Source organism: Vipera ursinii, assembly GCF_947247035.1.
Source record: "Vipera ursinii genome assembly, chromosome: 1".
NCBI lineage: Eukaryota > Metazoa > Chordata > Lepidosauria > Squamata > Viperidae > Vipera > Vipera ursinii.
In genome coordinates, this window is record NC_139512.1 from 26,252,849 (window position 1) to 26,268,238 (window position 15,390).

At 39.3% G+C, this 15,390-nt stretch overlaps 1 protein-coding gene across 5 annotated transcripts in view; it reads left to right on the forward strand.

The window, feature by feature from the left end:
• KIAA0586 overlaps nt 1-15,390 on the forward strand; it is an 89,736-nt gene that overhangs the window by 48,303 nt on the left and 26,043 nt on the right. For all 5 annotated transcript variants that reach the window (XM_083370085.1, XM_083370086.1, XM_083370083.1 and 2 more), the window contains exons 30-32: nt 765-936; nt 4,648-4,772; nt 7,982-8,069. In XM_083370085.1, the coding sequence (XP_083226211.1) occupies nt 765-936; nt 4,648-4,772; nt 7,982-8,069 (385 nt within the window). The remainder of the gene's footprint in view (nt 1-764; nt 937-4,647; nt 4,773-7,981; nt 8,070-15,390) is intronic.

Below are 15,390 nucleotides of genomic sequence, written 5' to 3' on the forward strand. Positions count from 1 at the left end.
GTTGAAATAGGAATGGGCAACTTTTTTTCTTTCGAAGGCCACATTCCTTTACTATGATCTACGGAGACTCATTGGTAGTGGAGCAAACACATAAAACAAATGTGAAGTTTTATTAGCATTTTTGCTGTTTGGTAGCCAACATTTGTTTTCTTAAAAATCACTGAATGTGGCATCGTAGCAACAAATAAAAAGGATGATAAAGAGTGGAAAATCCCTCTTCTAATACTGACAATCCCATATTTTTTCATTTCCAATCTCTAACATTGTCTTCTACTACCTCGTTATTTTTCCCCATAAATGTTTTAATGTTCTTATGACACCTGTTGTTTCCATGTTTGGAACATCGCTTATTTGATGATCCAACCATGTGATAATGACTCAGACTATTAACAGTAGTAGTAATTATTAGTGGTAATAAATCAAATTATTATTATTAAAAAGAGCTTCTATGCATGCTTGTGAAAATTGTTCTAGTCCATCTTTTTGTAAACAATACCATACAGTGCTGTGTAAGCACCTGATTGCAGAAGAGCTCTTGTGTCTCTTTTAAGACGGATTCTTTTTTATAAAAAGAAAAAGAGATAAAGATAAATTGATGCTGCTCTCCTCTCTCCAGTTCAGGGATCTTTTTAATAAATAAAAGAAAGCTGATCTCCCCTCCCTCTCCCATTTGAATTTTCCTCCCCCTCCCTTTCCTTGATTCTACTTAAGTGTTCCCTCTGCCCACCTTGTGCAACTCTCTGTCTCTCTCTCTCTCTCTTTAGGATACTGACAACAGTGCTGGGGAACTTAGCGAGGGTCAAAGACCAAGGCTAACAAAAACTGCTGAAAGTATCCTAATGGGACACTCTGTTTACATGGGCCAGACTACCAGACATGTTTCTAAAGAATTCACTCAACAGATGCCGTCGTCAGGACAGTGCGACAATGTTGCAGGTATTAGTTTATATAAATTATTATGAAGTACTCAAACAGATCATAATATAGCCTGAAAAAGTTTCCAGTTACCAATTTACAACATAAAACCATGGGTTTAAAACATCTGGAAGGGTTACTTCTCAACTCTAAATCCTTGGAGACAGGTAAAACCTAATGCCACGTGGTATGCTAACCAATATTTAAATTATGTAAGGATTATGTGGATTAAACACATTAAGAAAGGTAGCTTCTCTGGCTAAGATTTGCTGGCTTTTAGAGAGCGAGACGGAATGTGCATGTTCAGGCTGGCATACATTAGTCTTTGGAATTTGGAGCTGCTATTGCAGCATATTTCTTAAGATATTCTCCTTGGTTTAAATCCTGAATTTCTGTTGCCAATCAAGCAAGAGCTTAGGCAGAGGTCATAGTTCAATGGGGAGAGCCCTTAGAAATCATCAGATCCTGTCTTTCCTTGGCTGTAAGATAAGAAGGTGAGCAAAACCTTTGCCTTGACCTTAGAGTCATAGCTTCATGAAAGGAGTCTTGAGGCCCAATTCTGTAATGGGCACTTTCCAATATTGACATATATGTTTACATTTTAGTATTTTCAGAAAGCAAATACTTGAATTAAAAGTATTTTCTTGCTTCAAGAACTCTTGATTTAAAACAGCCAAAGACAGCATACTTAAAATAACACACTTAGCCCAGAACACATTTTGCTTGAGGGAAGCAATAGAACTCTTAGATAGTTGCAACTTTTTATGCTAATTCTGTAAAAAAATATGAATAATATACAGCATGGTTACATGTCATTCCATCAATAGTTTAGGCTAAATGCCCATATTTTATTTTAAGCTTATTGCTTGCATTATAATTCAGAATTATTAACAGTTATGTAGCATATGAGATCATCTGGTTATAAAGATTACATATTTTCAGAATCTGTCTTTATACACAGATTAAAGAAACATATTAAATGAGCTTTTTACAATAAACATTGAGCTTGAATACTTGGAAATAAAAAGCATGTTAACTGATTCCTGGTATTAAATAATGGTAATTCTATCAAGATTTTCAATAAAAATCAATATTTTTGTGGTTAATTTTTTAATAGAAAAGTTCAGCTTAGTGTGAAGTATAGGTAGTCCTTAGTTAGCAATTACTTCATTTAGTGATTGTACGCAATTCTGATGTTGATGAAAAATTAATTTTAGACCATTCCTCACATTTATGACCTTCACAGGTTTATAAAGCAAAGCTGAGATAAGATCATGAGCAAAGATGTGGTTTCACTTAGTGACAACTTCACTTAACAACAAAGTTTCTGGTCCACTTGTACTTGCTAAATAAGGACTGCCTATGTTTTGTCCCAACCTATGCGAGTCCTTGTTATGCTCACGAGGAGAAACCCCTCTTCCAAGAAACAGGCAGGAACTGCAAGAAAAAACAACCCCTTTTATTCTCACAGACCTGAGTCAATGTCCAAGGCAAACAAACCCAGTCCACAGACACTCGATCCTCAACATGAACGGTTGCCTTCAGCAACCAGCACCTCCCAAACCTTCCCCTTTTATAATTCAGCCAAGACGTGGCTTCCTAATGCCTTCTCCTTTGCCTTTGGTGCCGCCCCATTGCATTCCTCTGTCCTACTCACTTCTCTTTCCTGCGCATTTGTGCATCCGTGATTTGTCCCAACTGTTTTTCATCACTGTCCAACTCAGGGTACCAGCACAGCTGTGTCTCAGCCTGCATGCGAGTAGAGGGGCCAGGCTTCTTGTCTGACTGTAAGTCTTGGAGCTCCTCAGAGCCTTCCTCTGACTCTAATGTCACTCCAGGCCCCTCCTCCTCATCTGATTCCTCAGAGTCAGCTGCCAGATCCACTGGCTGGCGAGGAATCACAACAACCTACTTATATATTTAATACAGCTGCAACAGCAGTTCTGGCAAATTTGTTTCCAGTTGTTAGGTGAGGTCAGCATAGTTGTTAAGTGAGGACTTTCAGCTTATTCTGCCCTGTGTATACTGCATGTAAATATGGTTTGTGTCTATTGATGTCTCAGATGGGCAGACTCAACCATATTTTCAACAGGGAAACTAAGCATCCCAGACCAAATTAAATCTCAAAATTTTAGAAAGAGAACATTAAGACCAGATAAGCAGGAATTAACACCAGACCAAAAAAAAAATCAAACAAAAAATAATACTCTGATCAAGGAACTACCAAGGAGAAAACTACACCCCCATCAAGACTGGCAGGGCAAGCTACCGTATGTAAACAGGGAGCAAACCCCATTCTCACTAGCAGAGATGATGTTATCTGGCTGGGTAATGAAATATTTGCAAGCAAACAACCAAGTTCAGAGAGCACCAAAGACCACACAGTTCAGTCCTGAGCTACATATATTCTTGGGCCTAGGACAACTTGCTGCTGTCACCTCATCACCACCTCCTTGCCACTGCCGCCTCACTGCCGGACACATTGCCCCAGTCAACTTGCCACGAGGACAACTCTCACTGCAAGCCTAGGCCTTCCGCTCTGGTTTCCAAAGCTGGTCCTGCTTGAGGGAGGTGAAAATTCCCTCCACCCCACACTCCTTCTCCAAAGGCTTCCTTGCCACACTTTACAGCCCCCCCCCGAAAGGCAGGCTAAGCAGGAGTCATTGTTCCCCGCCCACGTGCGAGCACACACACACACACACACACCATTCTGAGCTTGAGGACTTTTATCCACATCTGAGCTGGCAAGCTGCCAATCACACCCGAGCTTGGGGAGAAGGACCTCTCCTTCGGCATGTTCTGGTGGACCTTGAGAGTTCCCTGGCAGGGAGAGGGGCAAGCAGGGATGGTGGCAGAGTGACTCGCTCACAACAGCAGAAGTTGGACTAAGCGGGACCAAGATGAAACTATAGTAAAAGTGATTGGGTCATGTAGAAACTCAGTTAATGACAATGGGATTGTTTAATGTGTATTTGTTCAGGAAAAGATCTGTGTTGAATACATATTTTAATTATAAATGTATTCGTGGACATAGATGTCAAAGGAATGAATGTAACTCTGAAAGCATAATTTATGATGACAGATTGAGAGAATTAGTGAAGAAAATAAGGATGATAAGATGTTTTGAATATGGGACATACCTGTTTTTTTAGCATCAGGAGTTGGCCAGGTGAAATATGGGTATGGGGACAAAAAGAAGATAGTGAAAGAAATAAGACTGAAAGTAGAACAACTGTAGGGGAAAAAAGTAAATTCCTGTATGTACTATTGTGTCATTGCAACAATTAAGGTATAATGTATAATTTAGGGTTAAAATTGTCCCCATTTTGTGTGGTGCAACTCTTCATGAAAACTTTCATTATGCTTTCTCCCAATATTTTAAAAAGATGATATTAAGAGATTTATGACTAAACTTTATTTATGCCAACATTCAAAACATTTTCTCTCCGTTGGCAAAATTCCCACCAGTTATTTTGAAAAATCACGAGCCTGCGTGTAAAGTGCAGTGAGCTACTCTGTTAACATAAGGAACATGTTCAAAATACAGTGAGTAAATGAAAGATTTGCTCCTCTTATCTGAGAATAACCTACAAAGAATGTAGACAGCAGTGTTTTAGCCATGTGATCTCATATACAGTGATTTATCAAGCCATTTTTCATTTATAGTTGTGCATTAGAAATAATAAAATTTTAAATAGAAACCGTGCTGTTAATATGTTTTTAATCTCTCAGGAGATATTCTTGGTGTTCCTGATGTTACTCATGGGCCAATGAGCATAGCTGAACTGGCTCAACCTGGCTCTCTAGGGGCATATGGAAACACCAACCTGACACCTCAGTTGGATGACTCATTGCAGGTAATACGACTGAAGAGCCTTAGCCAATGTATTAGGCTGTTTTAGTATTCTTTTAAATATAGAGTACTCAAATGGATGTAATTGTGCTAATGACCCAAAGCCAAGAAGAGGTATTCTGGACTTTGCAAAAGCTTTTCTGTGTATTACAATGTAGCCTCTTCCTATGCATTTTACAAGATTATTTTATGTTACAAATATTACAATTATATTTACACTAGTATATTGACCTGAATGGCAATGTTAAGGAAAACTACTTCAGGTAGTAAATCATATCAGAAATGTATCTGGATGTAATCGTGCTAATGACCCAAAGCCAAGAAGAGGTATTCTGGACTTTGCAAAAGCTTTTCTGTATATTACAATGTAGCTTCTACCTATGCATTTTACAAGATTTCATTAGAGGTAGAATCTCGTGTTTTTTGTGTATTGTCCTACTCTTTTATATCTGGAGTGGATTTTGAAGCTGTTATTTTGTCCTCAGGAAAAAGAAAAGTGTTTTTCTAACCTGAATTCATATGGACTGAAGTTGAATTCAGATGTTACAAGAAGTTTTTGTTGATAGTTTCAGCTACCATGGAGATAGCTGTCTAGATTTTGTTTCTTTGCATGGAATATTTGCATCCCATTTCTTATTACCCATCCAAAATGTAAATACACATTCATATAACGAAAAATCCAGCTCAGCTTCTTGTCATTTCATAGTCCCACCTACATAGATTTTGTAGTACCTATGTCAATAAAGGTGATGAAAAATCAGTATTTCTCTGCCTTCTAGAGAGCAGCCCTGTTTAGAGAGGCCTGGACCCTCCAGATATGGGGGAGTTGCCTTGCAGACTGTTGCGAGGAATATTCTAAGCATCTGCCAGATAAAGTATCTCAGATTCACTCCCAGTTGGACACCGAGATGTTGAGGCAATCCTATGGAGTTGACTGTGGCTCAGTCTGGTTTGATTATTTAGGACAGGTGTGATCCTGTTAGTCCTGAGGAAGTGGATGGGGTCCTTGGAACAGTGAATGTGACCACCTATAAATTGGATCCATGGTCCTCCTGTTTAGCTAAGGCTTCCTGAGAGAGGAGATGTGGTTGGTCTTGGTGGTAGTTAATTTGGTCTTGAGGGAAGGGGAAGTCCGGTTTATACTTAAGAAGGCAATGGTTCACCCTCTCCTCCAGAAGCCATCACTGGACCCAAGAATGCTGGGAAATATTTGCCCTGTCTCCAAACATTCATTTTTAGAGAAGGGTTTTCAGACTGGAGGGAATGGTTAAGAGGGCCCTGATTTTAGAGTCTTCGCATGCAGTAAGTGGCACAGGACGGACCTCCCCCAGAATCCTTGAAGCCTTATCTTGCCGATCCCAAGGGAATGCAGTTAGTCTGTCAAGATTCTTATAAAATAGATGACTCACTATAAAACTACTGTTGAATCCTCACAAGTGGTTCTGGTAGCCTTTGCCTGACAACTAACATCCACCTAAAGCTGCTGATTGAGGTCATGCAGTGGTACAGAGTAAGATATCAACAGAATGTTGATCATACCCCGGTCAGCCATGTGATGCTTTGGAGGTTCTATCACAGTTTCTGGAGGCTAAGGAAGTCTGGAGGGAAGGAACAGTCTTCAACTTAACCTTAGCAAGGCTAAATAGCTTAGAGTGTTAGGAGTTGTCCTAGCCCAGATAGAACCAGTTCACATTTGGGACTCCTCCTGGACTCTCAGCTCATGTTTGATGAACAGGTTGCGGCCATCACGAGGAGGTCTTTTGCTCAATTTTATCTTATGTGGCAGTTGTACCTTTTCCTGGATCAGGAAGCACTGTTTACAGTCACTCTTGTCCTAGTCAAGAATTACTGCAATGTTACTCTTAAAAAAACATCCAGAAGCTGTAACTGCACACTTTAGTTACACCCATGTAACACCATTGCTTTTCAAGCTGCACTGCTTTCAGATACAATTCAAGTGCTGGTTATTACTTACAGTATAATGCCTTATATGGCATGGCACTGGATTATTTGTGGGACTGCTTCTCTCCAATTGTTTATAATGTGAGGTCCAACAGGACAGGCGTGTTTTGGATCCCATTTAGTGAGACCCAGAAAATGGGCCTTTTGAACCCTATTACTGGAAGTTTTTAAGAAGAGATTGGAGAACCATTTGTCTGAAATGGTATAGGGCTTCCTGCCTGAGCAGAGGGTTGGACTAGAAAACCTCCAAGGTCCTTTCCAACTGTGTTATTCTGTAAGAAATTCAGGGACCACATTGTCCATGACTTTCTGAACCTGAATCAGAGGCTGGAAAGCAGAATCAAAAAGGCTTGTGATTCAACTTGCCATAATCTTGCCAACTGCTCGGAAAGCCTTAGATCTGTTTGTGTTTCCAGGCTTGGGGGTAAGGAGATTGATTTGTGCCCAAGACATGTTGTGGCATTTGTTGTTTGAGTATTGCCTTGGTAGCCATTTAGGTGTATATATGTCTCTGTGTATGGCTATGGATTTGGGGTTGCACATATTATTGCCTGTATTTGCTTTTTAAGGATTTTATATGCTTTAACCACTCAGAGTTACTGTGGTGAGTTGGATGATGAAATAAATACATAAACAAACCATATGTACATGACGTGTAATTATTTTTTTCCTGTATATTTTCTAAACTTTCAGTTTGGCTATACCCTTAGTATCTTCTCTTCCCCCATCCAATCAGACCCAGCCCCGCTTCGCTTAGATTTTCAAGATCAATTTAGTTAAATGCTGCCACTGGAATTAATAAAGTAAAATAGTCTCAAATGCTTAGGGTAAACAAGGATTTTGCTACTTTTGAAACATATCTTTGACAGGAGCATCTCTTAAAAGAAGTCACCTCAGTTTATGACAGTACTTACTGAGAAATGTCAATTTTTGATAGATGGTAGGGGTTGATCCACAAAATATGATTTCTCGCATCTTCCGTTACTCATTTCAAAGTAAAAAAATATCTCCGTGTTCAGGGCAAATGTTATAAAACTACAGTCTAGTGTTCTGTTTATTCTAATTGGTATGAATGGCCATTATGGATTAGGTCTCATTTTATCAGTACTGCTTTCACGTGTGCTGGAAAGAAAGCGTGGACAAAGATAAATGTGGAACAATATTTTTTTAATTCGGTTCTTGAAGTTTTTTTTATCTTACTTGATCCAGTTAGATATCATAATATTAACGTGTTTTATAACTGCCACGCAGACAAAGCCCCAAGAAGCACTCCAGGAAATACCAGTGAATTCCAGAATCATCTGTGTAAAACCAAAAGCCGAACATACACAGCAGAAAGGTAAATTATCCTGTTACTGTGTTTGAAACTTGTTGCCCTGACCCATATTGAATTGTCAGATTTGGGGGATGTGAGTGCTGCATAAAGTTGAGGGCTGAGTATATTTTTGTCACTCTTTTTAACCCATTGCTTGAACACCAAAGGTAAGGAATGGATACATGGGTGAAGTAAAGGTAAAGACACATGAGAATAGGCCAGAGAGTTCCCAGTTCTCTCCACCCTGAACAGGGCTTCCAAGTAATCCAAGTCCGAAAGGAAAAGGTCTTAGGCATTAAAAAAAGAAATCAGCTGAGTGACCTTGGACCAGTTACCCTTTCTCAGACCTAGGAAGAAGAGAAAGGCAAGCCATTTCTGAAAATCTTATCCAGAAAACTGTAGGAACTGGTCCAGGAACTTGCCAGGAGTTCCTGACTCAGAAGCACCACCCAAAAAAGGAAAATTTTATCTCTTGTATATTACTTATCTCAATTTTGCAAGCTGTTAAAATTCAGTGGTATAGATATTGAGAGAAATGGCGAGATTGAAGGATATAGATTATAGAATCATGCTTCAATCTCTTTTGAGATTCTGAACTTTTCAAAGTTTCCTGAGGGAAAAATAATGCAGAGATATCTAACAGAGTATAGAAAACATATATTTGCATTTTCTTATACAGTTCTACTTGTCTGAAAACTGGGATTAGAGGTGGCTCCCATGAATGATCTCTTTTGAGGTAAATCCTCATTTGATGCTGGAGAGCATATATGAAGTTTTAGCCAATCTGCTTGCATCTGACTTCTTGACCACCAGATGGCAGTGGCTTGTGTTTATAAGGGAGGAAGGCTATGAATAGAGCTCCCCTTCTTACAAAATGGAAAATGACACAACCAACAAAATTATTCTAGATGTTAGTGCCTATTTAAGGGATAACTGCTTTGCTGTAAATGCCATATAAAGCAGAATTTAATTAGACCATGTTGTAGCAGGATAATTGTTGATGTTTATTATTTTATGGCAAGCTAAAGTCTTTTAGCCCTAGATCAGTTGGAGATAGCTTCAGATTACAGCCTTTTTCTACATAATAAAATGTCCTGCTGGACATAAAGGAGATTATCTTGAAAATAATGAAGAATGATTTTACACTCAACAAATTATCATGGTAATATATATTTCATCTATAATATATTTATGCTGGAAATTTTATAGGCTCTTCACTATAATATAGTAAATATTACTTATTTTTTTAAATAACAATCATGAACTATGAGCAGTATATACTTGTTACAAGTTTATAAAGAATGAAGTGCTTCTTGTTTGAATCAAAATGTTTGTGTATGGTAGCACGTGTATGTGTGTGTGTGTGTGTGTGTTTGTGTGTGTGTGTGTGTGTGCGAGAGAGAGATTAGGGGGTGAAGGTTCGTTCTCCAAGCTTATGGGTTGGTTTCCGAATGTTTTGTTACCAGGTAACATCTTCAGTGGAGCTTAGAGGATGTCAGTGTCAATGTCCTTCTGTTTATAAGGGCTTCAGATGTGGGTTATCAAGTGAGGGTCTTGTGATGGGTCAGGTGTGAGTCATCAGTGAGAGGCTTGTGATGGGGTGGGGTTATATCAGGTCAGGGTCATTGGGAAGAGAACTGCTGGTCGGGGGGGAGAGGGCTTGTGTGGGTTGGTTGAGGGTCAGTATTGTCTTTGGTTGGCTGTGCGATTGATTTGGATTCTGAGGTTGCTGGACGTATTGGAAATATTGGGAAGCTTTTCCTTTCAAACTTTCTCCTATTATCTATATTAAATACATTACAAAATTAATATTTATTTTCAGAAGCTTTATTGGTAAATTCTGGTAAGAAAACCATATAAGTTGTTAGTTATTTCTGATTCCAGTAATCTCTAGATTTGCCAGATAATTACCCTTTTAACTTTTTAATGAAGCCTTGCTTTATGCTTAAGGCCTGCAATCAGGTGCAAATAGATGTCGGTTTTGTCCTGTTAATCCTACAATTTGGACAAAGTTGCTTTGACCAATGAGCTGGACATTATTGCTTCCCATTAGAGCAGACATGTCAAACACAAGGCCCGGGGGCCGGATCCGGCCCATGAAGTGGTTTCATGTGGCCCGCAAAGCCATCCTGGAAACAGTGAGGGAATGGCCCCCACTGCCTTGGCCCTGGCCCAGAGACCCTCCTTCTGCCAGAGACCCTCAGATCTGTCCCACTCCTGCCCGGGCCCCCATAGGCACCCTTGATGCAAACGATGTAGAGCTGGCCACGCCCACCCAGTAGGCCATACGCACTCTAGCCATGCCCACCCAGTAGGCCACGCCCACCCAGGCCATACCCAGCCGGTCCCCTGAGGGCAACCGCAATGCTGATGCGGCCCTCAATGAAATTGAGTTTGACACCCCTGCATTAGAGTTAATGAGAGGCACAGGATGGCCAGTGCCAAATGGAGGGAAGCAATGAGGAGAGGCTTTCTGATCTGTTACCTAGAACTTTCAAAAAAGTCCATGCTTGATATGTCGTATTTTCTGGAAAAGCAGTACCTTTTTAATACTGTAGCATATATAATGCTTAAATGTTTCTACCTATTATAAGCATCAGCACTCTCAAAATTTCACAGGCCAATAAATTTAGATGAAGTCTTTTCATATATTGACTTTCATGATACGTAATTACATCATATTAAGGAGAACATTTGGTGTAGTGGTTAAGGTGCTGGAGTCAAAATAGGTGACCATGAGTTCTAGTTCTCCCCTAGGCACAGACGCTAAATGACTGATTTGGGCCACTTATTCTCCCTCGGCTCAACCCATCTCACAAGACTGTTTTAGAGAAAATGGGAAGAAACATTATGTTCATCCCCTTGAGTTATATAATATAAAGGTATCGCTCTAATAAATAAAAATAAACAATGGTAGGTTACAGGAAAATATTAAGAACTCTGTACTATTACTATCTGACACATTTTTAAACATTGGATCTTGTGAAAATTTTGCTTCTTACACAAATCTTTATCGTTGAGCCTATTTTAATATTGGACCAACTTTCCTATACCAAATATCATATGGTTTTTATCAGGCAGTAATAAAAATTATTTGCCATTTAAAGTTGTTGGATCTACTTTGGATTGCTGTTCTTGAATATTAAACATTTCACAAATTTAGCAAGCAGTGTAGCTGTCATGATGAAATGGATGATCAAGGAACAGTCTGAAAAATCTTACAAGGTTTCTGTGCAGTACAGGAAAAAAAGTATTGGAAGTTAATGCGTGTTTACAGAACTAATTTCTTCTATTAATAAATTAATTGCTTAAAACACTTTGCTGCTGTTGCCTTGTCATTAATCACAAATTATTCTAATGAATTTCATTTATTTTAAACTCCTTCCAGATGCTTTATCAACACAGTCAAAATGAACAATTCATACAAAAATAATAGTTTATGTGGGATAATTTTTCTTGATTTTCTTTTGATGATTGCTTTTGAAGGACAGAATGATGTGACAAAATATGCCGTGTTGCTTGAAAAAAAAGCAGTACAGTATAATAGGAAAAACAGTGATATTGTCAAATAGCACAGAGCAGTAGGAAGTAAGTTTGGGATGGTACAAAACTTGTTGGCATCATAACTCGGACAGTTCCTATGGACTGGAAGAACAGAATTGATAAGGACTGAGGCCTAATCACTTTCAGAAGCCTAAGCAGAATTTACAATGCTTGTCTGCTTCTATCAACATCCAGACCAGTTTGGTCCTGGAAAGGTCTAGGTGCCAAGCCATATAGGACACTATAGAGTTGATAATACACTATTTAAAGAGCAGTTAAATAGTATAATTGAAGCATCTTAGTGTTAATTTTAAAGGAGCCTTTATGGATTATTATTTTAAATAATTTGAAGGTTGTATTTCTTTTCATAATATTTCAGGAATTTAGTTCTCTTTCCCACTCTTTCATCTCCCCATAACATTTATCATTAATTCTGATGGAAGAAAAAATGCAGATAGAGTGCCTGTACTTGATCCAACTGGAGCTAAGATGAGGAAAAAGGATTAAAGACCATCTCCCCTAATGTTTACTTCGATGAAGGCTAAAAAAATCCAGCAATTATTTTAAAAAAATATTTTTTAAATTGATAGAATCAATTTCTGATCTCTGACATTATTATATATATTTTGTCTGTAAGCCAGGAGTCCACCACTACTTCTTAAAGCAATGAAATCCATATAAAACAAGTGAAGAAATGCTTCCTTTCTCTGCCTTAATCTATTTTCCAGATTGGAATGTAGATATATGGGTGTATGTGGTGAAATTCCTAAACAAATGTTTAAAGAAAGATGAAATCGGTTGAAAGTAAAGAGAAGATAGAGAAGTTGTTGTTGGATGGAGTTGATGAGGTCCTGAAAAGAGAGAGGTAGGAAGCTTAAATAAGAAAAAAGGCAGTATATGAACTGTGTGTCGATGAGGCAGAAACTAGTTTGCTAGGTATGAAATAGCCTTACAAATGGTGTTGATGTACAATTGTTTTCACAGTGCCTCTTTTTTGTCTTATCTCAGGCCTTGGGCTATTTCTAACTCCTTTTCTCACTCCGCCAAATGTTCCCTGTCTTGAGAAGAAATATTGTTGCAATATGTAGTACTGTAGTGTCTCTAGGTGTGTATGCTGGCAGAAATCATTGCAAAAACGTGGGGTCTTAGGCCAGCCGCCTGTAAAGGGTGAGATAAATTACTTGAATGCTGAATCAAAGTATGAGGATAAAACAGATGGTTGAAAAGGGAAAAGGAAGAAAGGGGGATTCTGTCAATAGAAGCAGAGAAAAAGAAATATAAGGGCTTAAGAAAGGCTTTTTGCCAATTTTTGGTAACTTTACATGGGGCTCAGAAGCTTACCAGGATGTAATAGGTCAACCTATTCCTAGAAATAAGGAGAAATTTCCTGACAGTTAGAACAATTAATCAGTGGAACGGCTTCAGAAGTTGTGGGTGCTCCATCACTGGAGGATTTTAAGAAGGGAATGGGCAGCCATTTGTCTAAATGGTATAGGGCAGGGGTGTCAAACTCAATTTCATTGAGGGCCGCATCAGCATTGCGGTTGCCCTCAGGGGGCCGGGTGGGTGTGGCCTGGGTGGGCATGGCTTACTGGGTGGGCGTGGTCAGAGTGCATATGGCCTACTGGGTGGGCATGGCCAGCTCTACATCGTTCGCATCAAGGGTGCCTATGGGGGCCTGGGCAGGAGTGGGACAGATCTGAGGGTCTCTGGCAGAAGGAGGGTCTCTGGGCCAGGGCCAAGGCAGTGGGGACCGTTCCCTCACTGCTTCCAGGATGGCTTCGCGGGCCGCATGAAACCACTTCACAGGCCGGATCTGGCCCCTGGGCCTTGTGTTTGACATGTCTGGTATAGGGTCTCCTGTTTGAGCAGGGGATTGGACTAGAAGACCTCCAAGGTCCCTTCCAGCTTTGTGATTCTGTTAACTCGAATAGTTTTTTTCCTGATACCGGGAGCAACAACACATATTTTGTGCTAGTAATAATTGCTACCACTTCTATTAAGAGAAGCCAAACATTCAGGCAGGGTGGGAATAAAAGCAGATGAGGATGAGCTGGTGAGACTGACCTGGTTTCATCTTTTCAAGGATTGGTCATATTGCATAAATGGGGAACAATATTAATGAGATGCTAAATGACTGCATTTGCCCAAGAGCTATCTCATTACCTTTGCTGAAGTTTCTCATAAATTGGATCTGTCAGTCACAGCATGGTGCCTGTCATTCTGACACATACCAAGCAGAAAATATATAAGTGTTCTTAACTGCCCCCTGGGTTAAACCCACCCCCAATCCCACCCCCAGTAACTTGAATTGGTTGCTTGGGTCCATTTTATGTATACCAACTGAGGCCATAGCCAAAGTTGCTTAGAAAAGTCATATTCCCTGACTAAACATCTGCATTTGTCTGTTTTAATAACTGAATAGTAATTGTGTCTATAAAATAACCATCAATCCCTCACTCCCCTGGTGCAGATTCTCATGATCTTTTCAAAGCTATGTTATTCTGCATTCTGCATATATTTATGCCTACATAAGTTAATTCCTTTCTTGGTAGTTCTAGATTGCATTCCTGAATTGTAGTTAGAAAAGCTAATCACTTTCAACATTTTATTTTGAAATGTAAAGGTATCAGTCTCGAAACAATTTCAGCCAATTAAAAAAAAGAAATCATTATTTATAAATGAATTTAGAATCTGGTGGGAAAAGGAGGCTTAGGTGAAAGTGTCTGTAATTGGAAACTGTTCAGTTTTCGGGCTTTGGCCAGAAAGGGTCTGCTATTGGGGTCATTGCTGATGTTGAAAGAATTATCAGTGGGATGAGTGATGCTGGTGAAAAGATGTTGGTATCCAAACAAAGATTATTCCCTACTGAGATTTGTGGATATAGTCTGTGGATCCCAAATGTATGGGAAATTTACTCTGCCAGTCCATCTGAATTTGTCCTTTTAGCAACTTTCCTTATTTTGGTAGCCTCCAGAATAATAGAACAGTATAACAGAGTTGGAAGGTCTTTTATTCTTGAAGATCTTCTAGTCCAACCCCCTGCTCAAACAGGAAACCCTATGTCATTTCAGACAAATGGCTGTCCAATCTCTTCTTAAAAACTCCAGTGATGGAGCAGTCACAACTTCTGAAGGCAAACCATTCCACTGATTAATTGTTCTGTCAGGAAATTTCTCCTTACTTCTAGCTTGCTTCTCTCCTTGATTAGTTTCCATCCATTTTTTTCTTGTCCTGCCTTAAGATGCTTTGGAGAATAGGTTGACTCCCTCTTACAGATATATTATGACTGCAATTTCCAGGATTCCCAACAGCAGAGTTAGCATAAGGATGGCTTACCAACAGAGCAGCACTGGTGAATGAGTTCAATATTTGAAACTTCCCACAATTGCCACCAAAAGCCTCTAAGCAGGGCATAAAAGCTATAGCTGTTTCCCACTGTTACCCTCAACAATATATGCTTTTTTGTTTATTATGCAATCCCGTCAACAGATTTTCTAAGCAACACATAAAATACCTCTTTAGCTTTCCAGAAGACTCTGAAGTCCTGACTGTTCTGCTAAAGATTGGGCTAGAATGGGTCAGGAGGTTAATAGCATGGTTGGTCTTGCACATGGTAGGAAGAGTTGCTGTGTTTCTACTCTTCTTTTTATTGGTTGTTGTGAGCCACCTAGGATCACTATGTGAGACAGGCATCCATATAGGTTCTTTAAATAGATATATAAATAAAGACAAAGCAAGAAATTGCTTATTAAGATGTAGTTATTTATTAATTTAATCCAGTGGTCAGGAATATTCTTTG